This window comes from Panicum virgatum, chromosome 5N, assembly GCF_016808335.1.
Source record: "Panicum virgatum strain AP13 chromosome 5N, P.virgatum_v5, whole genome shotgun sequence".
Lineage (NCBI taxonomy): Eukaryota > Viridiplantae > Streptophyta > Magnoliopsida > Poales > Poaceae > Panicum > Panicum virgatum.
In genome coordinates, this window is record NC_053149.1 from 15,000,426 (window position 1) to 15,010,123 (window position 9,698).

The 9,698-nt window shown below is 46.8% G+C and overlaps 1 protein-coding gene across 1 annotated transcript; it reads right to left on the minus strand.

Annotated features, from left to right (window-relative positions):
* Positions 1–3,425: 3,425 nt before the first annotated feature.
* LOC120674590 (translation initiation factor IF-2-like) lies at positions 3,426–4,094 on the minus strand. Its single transcript, XM_039955750.1, has one exon. The coding sequence runs from the start codon at positions 4,092–4,094 to the stop codon at positions 3,426–3,428; it is 669 nt and encodes a 222-aa protein (XP_039811684.1).
* Positions 4,095–9,698: the final 5,604 nt, after the last annotated feature.

Here is a 9,698-nt window from a genome sequence, read left to right on the forward strand (position 1 = left end):
CATCCAAAACTCATAATTTCACATAGCAACTTGAAATTTGGCCAAAATAAAAGTTGTAGGGGAAAAGAAGATCTACAACTTTCGTTTTGGGCGAAAGTTGATTTGAGGCTCGAATCAAGGAGAAAAATGTGATCGAACACGGCTAAAACGATGTTTAACACGCTAACTCGGTTAACGCTAATGACATGCTTAAGCCATGATTAGCGATTAAACACGTGATTAGCGAGTACGATTAACACATGGGTGTTACAGAGGGGCGCTACATGGGTGCTATATTCCTAACAAAGTAAGGGGACGCTACGAGATAGGGTCGGGGTGGGGCCATGTGTCGAGCGCCGGGTGGCAAGGTCTGGAGCGTCGACGGGGGAGTAGGGGGCGGCGAAAGTAATCTAGGGTTAAATGTTTGGATATTTAGAAATCAGAGTTAAATTGGCATAAGAATATGTTTATTATACTATCGATGACATCTAAAAAGTTAGATACAAACAAATTATATCAGCTAAAAACCTAAAAATGATCATGATTACTCAAAGATCATACTTTGTGAAATATATAGTTAAAATATATTGACACAAGTAATAAATAAAAATCAGTTTTCTATGTCTACACTAGATTGGTGTATTCTTTAATTTTTATATTTATACAATCATCATTATATATGTATTATATAGTAGACTTACACCAAGCTTAGGGGGGCCATGGCCCCTGCCAGCCCCCCCTTGGCTCCGCCACTGGCTTTGATGAGTGCTGTAATGCCGCTAAAAGCAAATATCACAAGCTTAAGTGGCTCCACTGGATAGCTCTTTTTCTCTGCGTACTTGCTGAACAATGTCAGTAGGCCGAGCATCACCGGCATCAGAAGGGCGCCTCGTACTGACACGTGTCCTGGAACGTAACACACGATTGGTATACTTTGATTGGGAGATATTATAAATGTGACCAATGATACACTTTACATCTGTGAAGAGGAAAGGATGCATATACGGAGTATGTGTTGATCTGGGTGTATCTTTTACCTAGGACTTCGCTAGAAAATGCCAAAGTGCTGAGAAGATTCATCAGAAAGCACACATAAGCAACACTTTCTTTACTCCGTTGTCCGTTCCTCTTCTTGAAGCATCCTAGTATGGTGATCACTACGCGCAACGACACACAAACCACACGTTCCCAGTTAGCATATATAGTATATCTATCCGATCAAGAGATCGCAAGCTACTGGCAAATGGCAATCCACAAAAAACGAAAGCTACCTGCCCAGGGAAGCGCGGCGCCGATCAGGTAGAGTAGCCAGGTGCCCGTTGTATCTGTCACACTCCCAGTCTCAGCAGTATGCACCGTGAAAACGGAAACAAGAGATGCCACTGCCGTCATTAAGTGGATTAACCCCAGTAAACCAAAACCCTTTCCGATATAGTCTTCCAATCTCTTGGCACTTCCTGTGTGTTAAATGAAGTTGAAAGTCGTCAGTCCATATTTCTGACCGACTGATCGATGCTCATATATAGCAAAAGAACAGCGCAAATTCTTCATGATGCATGGAATTAGGACAACAGTGATCGACAATAGCCGAACTCCAGGGCAAATTGTTTAAAATTCATGATGCATGAAACCACAATAGTGATCGATCGAGAATAACCGAACTACAACGACGTCCTCCGTCCGATCCTATGGGCTATTGTACAAGTGTGGAGAGGGTAGCTATTCCTTTTATTACCTGCTCATGCATGATCTGGATGTTCATCCTCATTCCGCCTCCACTGAGCTCCACGCGCATCACATCATGTAACGAACATAGCATCATTTATGCCATTTCGAGTGATTTTGGTGATCGTATGACAACATAATCAATGGGACTAACAAGTTTATTAAGTGAATCTTTTTAGGTCCCAAAAATATATTAAAAAGGGTTAGCAAAGCAAAACATGAAGAAACAACTCAAAGAAATGTTGAATTGGACGAGTTATGCAAAAATCAGTAGCACCGGTTCTTCCTATGACCCTGCACCGGACCTTCCGACAAGCATCAGTTTAACCGACGCTCAAAACTTATTCAAATGAGATGGACTTTAACAGAATCTTGTAGAGAATTTCATAAACTTTCCAAAGAGTACAAGATCATCGAAATCGAAGTTCCGAGTAAAAAATTATGGTCAAAACACGGAGAAGCTGATTTCTGTGTGGCACCGGTTGAACCAATGCCTATTACCGGTTATTCCGATGCTCCAAATTTGATCAAATAAGATGGACTTTAACAGAATCTTGTAGATAATTTCACAAGCTTTCCAAAGAGTACAAGATCATCTAAATCGGATTTCGGAGTAAAAAATTATAGTCAAATTATGAAGTACCTTGAAGCTGATTTCTATAATCACAGGAAATTCCAATGCTACAAAAAAAAGTCATCGGTGCAATGCGCGTACTATTGTCCAGAGAGCATGTTTTTGACCCCAGAAAGTTCCTTTAGCACCGGAAGTTCCGATGCTACCACCGGATATTCCGATGGTACCATTTTTCAACTGCAGAACTCGTCAGAAAGACCCAACGGCTTGTTCAATCTATTAGTGACCGGAAGAACCGATGCCCAAGCACCGGAAATTCTGATGCCTACGCAGAAATGTGCCCAACGGCTCTAAACGGCTAGTTCAAGTTGGAGGCCTATATATATGTGTTCCCCCGGTCATTTGAATCTTGCTGGAGTTGCTGAACATCCCACACACACCCAAGAACATCTCCAAGCCATCCAAGAGCATAAAGATCAAATCCTTAGGTTTTAGCACTAGCTTTGTAAAGTGTGAGTGCTAGATTAGCTCTTGAGTGAGTGAACAAGCAAGGTTGAGATCCTTGTGGCTGATTCTAGAGTGAACCACACTTGTATTACGGTGCGCCGGCCCCTTGGAGCAATTGGTGGCTCGCCGGCAAGTCAACAACCCTCCGGTTTGGTGTGGAGCGGCGTCGACGACATTGTGCGGGGGACGGAGACCCCTCCTTCGTGGGCAATCTCCCTTAGTGAAAATCGGGATCAAGGTGACTGTGATTGTGTTCACGGAAAAGACTTGATTGCCGGGAAGCGATACTCTTCGTGAGTGCTTCAACAACGTGGACGTAGGGGCGTCTTTGTGGCAATCCGAACCACGGGATAAATCCTCGTGTCGAGAGTTCGCTTCCTATCATCTCTCCATTTAATATTCCACATTTCATATTGCAACTTGTGTGCCTTTACTTTCTTAATATAGTATCTTGCTAGGATTGACTATAGGTTGCAAAACTCTTTTGGGATGAGGGTTTCACACTAAGGTGAATCGTAGTTACACATCTAGATAACTTTATCTAATTTAAGTTTTGTGCAAACTAGTTAGAGCCATAAGTTAATATTTTAATAATGCCGAATTCACCCCTCCCCTCTTAAACTAGAGCACCCGATCGCTTTCACATCATCCACGGGAGCGGCGGCGGCAGCCCCTGGCCCGATGTGGCGACCGTCAGCAGGGGCCGCGACGGTAGCGTTGACGACCACCCCGTCGACCACCGGGGACGCAGGAGCCGCACGTGCACCTCCGGTGGCCGGAGAGGGTGCAGGGGCCGCGATGACCACCTCGACGAGCGCCGGTGGCTCAGCGCGCGGCGGCGCACCGCCAGGGGCCGCGACGGCGGGGTTGACGACCACTTCGTCGACGACCGGTGATGCAGCAGCCCCACGTGCACCTCCTGCGGCCGGAGAGGGTGCAGGCGCCGCGAGGTCCACCTCCACGAGCGGTGCCGGTGGCTCGGCGCGCGGCCAGTGGCCGCGACGGCGTGGTGTACGACCACCCCGTCGACGACCGGTGACGCAGGAGCCGCACGTGCACCTCCAGCAGCCGGAGAGGGTGCAGGTGCCGCGATGACCACCTCGACGAGCGCCGGTGGCTCGGCGTGCGGCGGCGCACCGCCAGGGGCCGCGACGGTGGGCTGGCCGACCGGTGATGCAGTAGCCGCGCGTGCTGCTGAGGCTATAACGGCCGGGCCGCCAGCCCGAGTCTCGCCGCCGTCGATGCGCGGTGGTGCCGCGGGCGCAGCGCGAGCTCCAGCGGGAGCTGGGGAAGCAGCATCGGAGCTCATCGTCGTCTCACTAGGATCACAGGAAGCTTCTTCTTGGAAAAGACTCGTGTTACTAGCTAACGGACACCACCGGCTCCTCCTCTTTATACCCTCTGTCCCGGCCCGCCAGGCTTTCCCTGAATCCAACCTTGAGAGGCCCGTGTGAATGACTGATGACCCGTCACGTCACCCGGCCGTCTGGTGTTTGCTCTCAGTTGTCGCTGTTGAGTGCTGACAGCGTGGTGACAAACCCTCTATAGATCAGTTGGAAACCAATCAGAGCAGCCGATCCGATATATCTAATTACTATTTATTTAGTAGGATTGCACTCTTGTGAGTTTTTTTCCCTCAGACATCAGTATTGCAATTTCTTTTTGAAAAAAGTGTATTTTCCATCCCTTGAGTATCATGAAATAAAGGTGTTTTCCATCCTTTATATTTTAACTAGCAAATGTAATCATGCGTTGAAATGGGAGAAAAAAGATTTCTGACACGTAGTCATCGCTGTAAGAGCATCTCTAAGAGCTCTTGTATCTATGGGTAGCTAAAATTCTGATATAGCTATTATGTCAAACGAAATAGCTAGCGAAAAAGGGATGAAATCCAACAGCTTCTTCAAAATCTAAAAAGGGATGGCTAGCGCTCAACGCTAGATAAAGATTGCCAACGACACCCTTTGGATAGAAAACGAGGATAGAAGACGAGGTAGATAGAGAATCTGTTGGATATGAGTTTTTTTGTCTTCTTTTTCTTTTTTTAGATAAATCACCCAAGATACAAGAGCTCTTGGAGATGGTCCCTCTTCTATTCTCTTTTCCTCCTATATATCCTATATATCTCATTGTTCGTAGAGGCGTGCACAGTTTTGCTGCCACTCTCTCCGACTCCGAGCACCCTGTTGTGTCTTGAGATCTATTGCTTTACATTACTATTACATCAAGAAATTATTAGCTTCGTTTTTTTATGCTGCTTCGTGAATTTTTTTCTAGCTAGGTAGATCGTGGCCTTGATCGAGTAGTGTGTTATGTGTAGAAATTTAATGCTTGTGGAGTCAAAGTTGCAACTAATACTTTACCTAATTCTTTCTTGCGGGTGATTTGGACAAGTTGCAACTAAATACCTAATTCTTTCTTGCAGGTAATGATCTTCAGGGAGACTTATTGGACAAAGGAGTTGGTCCAAACTATCTAAAGAGGAAGAGAAGACTACTTCGAAATAAAGCTGCCATGTGCTGGAAGTCACACGATAATGGAGCTCTTCAGTAAATGTGGATGGAACTTCCGGAGGATTCAAGAGTAGTCACTACCGGAATCGGCTAATTCGCAGTGTGCACCAAGCACACGGCAAAGGCTTAGTAGGCACACGGCGAAGTTTTCGCCGTCGGTGGCCGACGCCGAACCCCCTACGGCAGCGCTAGGCACGGCAAAGGCCTAGTTTGCCGTGTGCCATTTATCGGGCACACGGCAAACACATTCGCCGTGTGTATCCAAGGGTACACTGCAAAAAAAAGGCATTGACGTCGTGAGGACGGCCTAACGGCGTGACCGAAGACTTCGCCGTGTGCCAGGAAGTAGGCACACGGCGAAATTTCCCACTTCGCCGTGTGCCCAGTGCTTTGGCACACAACAAAGTGTTTAGGTTCGCCGTGTGCCTTTTCCCTGGCACACGGCGAACAATGGTCAGTTCGCCGTGTGCCCGGTCTTAGCACACGGCGAACTTGCTGTTCATGGTTAGCTAAATGGTCACTTTGTCGTGTGCCTAGTCCCTGGCACACGGCAAAGTGACCAAACAAATTTTTTTTTGTTTTTCACGTATAAAGGACCCCATATCACAACATATATATCACAGGCATTACATATCACATATATATATATCACAACAAACATCACAGACACTATATATATCACAACTAGCCACAAATAACTACAAACACATCCAGAAGTACAATGCAAAGTCCTACAAGTTCACAACATATCCAGAAGTTCACAAATACATATCCAGAAGTTCACAAGTCCATACATATTGAAATAAACATGTTTATGGCTGCGGTGGGCTGTCGAACGGTGGTGGGCCGCCGAACTGAGGTGGGAACAACTGCTGTGGGAGCGTCGGTCAGATGCCCGGCGACAAGTCTGGCGTATTCGATGCCGCCGATAGATTCTGCAAAAAATGTAAGACAGTAAATTGCAGGTGAGACAAAAACAAAGTTCTCAAGTTATAATCTAAACAAGTCTAAATATGTAGGTCCCCTAAATCATAAAGTGAGTAATATAAGTCACAATCTCTAAGTCTAAAGTTCTCTAAGTATCTAATACTTCAAAAGAAACTAAAAGGGTTTTCAAGATACTCATCGGAGGAGTAGTAGGAGCAGGAGCCACAGGGAAGGCTGGGATGGGATTACCCATTTGGACAGAAAGACTTTGAATGTAGTTGTACATCTGGGCCATCTCGGCCGTCTGCTTCTGCCGGTTCTCTTGTCGTATCCTCCTCTCTTCGGCCAACGCCGCCTCGTACGCCGCCTGTTGCGCTTGCATTTGGTGCTACAATAGTTCATGACAATGTTACAATGCAAAGCAAATATATGTACAAAACGAAAGAACTATGAATAAATAAGAAATAACCTGGAGTTCCTGCACTTGGAGCTGCGACGCGGACAGCCGTGGGCGTATGGCCGGGCTATTGGCCGTGCTCCTCGCTCGAATCTGGGAGAGGGTGGGAGTGCTGGCCGTGTCTACAAGGCCATCGCCAATGTAGTATCGCCCATGTTTCTTGCCTCCTCCCACCCTCATAATGACTTCTCCATCAAGGGGCTGGGAGCTCGGATCCCAGTCTGGCCCATGGACCTGTCTTCCCATCTCTGTGTACGCCTGGATACGACTGTGGACGGACGGGTTGTAGGTGACATTGCATGTCGCCTTGCCCTTGCGGGCCAGAGCCCATCCCACGAACGGGTTGCACTCCTGGCCTTCATGTGAGGACGACTGCGAAAAAGGAAGAAGTTGATTACAAATTATGTTGAATTGAACATTAGATTAGAGAAATGAGTCTGTGTAGTGTGTACCCATCTAGCCCTGTACTCGTCGTTGTTGAGGCTGCCTTGATGGTGCGCTGGACCTGGCATCAGCAATCGCCGCTGCTGGCCAGCGTCGTGCAAAGCCTGCCACTCGGGGTCGAACCACTTGTCCACTATGCGCTCCCAGCACACGGTGTCATTACGACACCACCACGCAGGAACCTACACGTGATCAAATGCATGGCATGTAAGAAGAGAGACATTTAACGATGTTTTTCATCTTACAATAAATTTGAACTTACCTGTAAATATTGCTCTCGGGTCAGCTTCAAATCTCTCGCCTCAGTCTTCCCGATCTTCTGCTTTAGGAAATGTGCACAATAGTTGATGACGCATTGGACTTGCGCCTCATAATGCATGTCCTTCACGAGTTTAACGCATCGATTGTGAGCCACAATCGATGCCCGCTCCTCGTATCCCTCGTCACACCTGTAAAAATCCTGTATATAAAGACGATGGATCATGTCATTATTAACAAAATGTTCAATGAATGTGATGTATTGACCATTTTTTGCCGGAGAAAACTTACCCAGAGCTCGGCCTTTACCCGCTCCGCCTTGTTCTCAAAGGCTCTGCTGCTCCGATCCAAATGATCGTTGTTGGCGGCGATGTAGTGGTCCCACGTCCAGGCCGGCACGTACCGTCCTTGATAGTGGACCAGGCCTGGGAAGTGGTCCCTACACAAAAGACCCAGAATGTCGTTGACCTTGTGTTTGTGAGCACCGCCACTGAGGACAGTCCAACTCTTGCAAAAGTGATTAAGAGAAAATATTAGTTTGTACCGTGATTTTCGAGTTAGGAAATGAAAAAGTAGTAATAACATGTCAAATTACTTACATATTCCCGCTCGGTCGAATCAGCGGGCACAAGGCAACAGGTATCGGCCTATCTGGGAGTCGCGAAGGACCTCGCAACCAGACAGCCGGCGTAGAGGTATCCTCGGCCGTGTCCTCCTCAGACGACTCCCCCTCCTCCTCCTGCGCGTCCGCCTGCCACTCCTCCTCCTCCTCCCGCTCCTGCTCCTGGTCCTGGGCAGGCTCCTCCTCCTCCTCCTCCTCCTCCTGAGACGGCGGTTCAGGCGAAGGCTCTCGACGCCTCCTGCCTCCACCCTTCCCTCGACCCCTCTTGGGTCCACCCTTCCCTTGACCCTTGCCTCGCCCCAACCCGAAACTCCTATCGGAGCCCTCACCAACATCTGAGTGTGGCATCATTCTTCTGTACAGTGAGGCGACCGATCGTTGAAGTCCGCCGCTCGGCATCTTTCTTCAATCACCTGCAATTAAAAATAGTAAACCAATCAGCACATATATACAAAACGATCTTATAAAGAGAAAGAAAATAAATGCGACATAATTAGAAAGTAACATTAATAAATCCATTAGTACGGATCATACATGTATTAGAAATAATCATCTTCATCGGGATTAGCTGGATCATATGTCTCATCATCACTATCACGCAAGTCTAGAAGTTCAAGCATGTGCTCTAACGATGGAATTTCATCCTCATTGTCATTACCTAATTGTAATCGCTCAAGAAATTCTAGGTCCTTCGCATTACGAACCTCCTCACCAGCGTCCTCGTCATCAACCATTTCATCATCGTGTACTTCCATTTCAATCACTCCGGTTAATTCTATCTCAAAATGTCCTTCAAGCCCATCTTCTTGAAAGAATTCCCCGTCATATGTGTTTGGGTCTATGTTGTAATCCTCATTATTTGGAATAGGTACTTTACCGTGTGGTGATACCTTGTACACAACGTCCCAACCCATAAGGCGATCGTCAGTTTTGCACGGATATGAGAGATAATAAACTTGCGTGGCTTGTTGAGCCACAATATACACATCATCTCCTGGATACACTGATGACTGGCGAATTTCGACTAGGCCGAGATGAGGGGTCCGTCGCACTTCGTTAGGATCAAACCAATGGCATTTGAATATGACAGGCTTAAGAGGTTTGCAACCATGAAATGTGAGTTCATAGATTTCTTCAATTATGCCATAATACTCGACCCCATCAAGGGCTGTCGTACAAACTCTAGAATTTGTTGTTTTTTGGTTGGGCCGACTCTGCTCGTGGCTTCTTGTGTGAAAGCGATATCCATTAACGTCATAACCGGAATATGACAAGACCCTATAGGCACAACCGTTGGCAACCTGTCTCAACTCGGGACACATAGACGCGTCATTTTGGGCCTGCAGGTAGAAGCATGATGATTTGTCATACTATTCGCACGGATAAGAAACTTCAAATGTCTAACAAGCATGATGGTTTGTTATACCTTGTGCTTGAACCAAGAAATGAAATCGGGGGCTCTTTATCCCGCACCGGATTTAGGAAGGATATCAACTTCCTGCGGGGTTGTATCTCTTCGGCGACGCCAGAATTGTTGAGTAAATTACCTATATAAACGAGAGGTAAAGGGGGTTGGATGCAGAATAGTTAATACTCGAGGAAATAGTTTGTTGAGAACTTACTGTATGTACGGCTCGACTTCCACTAGGTTCGTCAACACATACATCATGATAGTGCGCAACTCTTCATTGA

Bases quoted from the DNA above. Each gene is read 5' to 3' on its own strand.
- LOC120674590 (XM_039955750.1), bottom strand. From the start codon at position 4,094: ATGAGCTCCGATGCTGCTTCCCCAGCTCCCGCTGGAGCTCGCGCTGCG.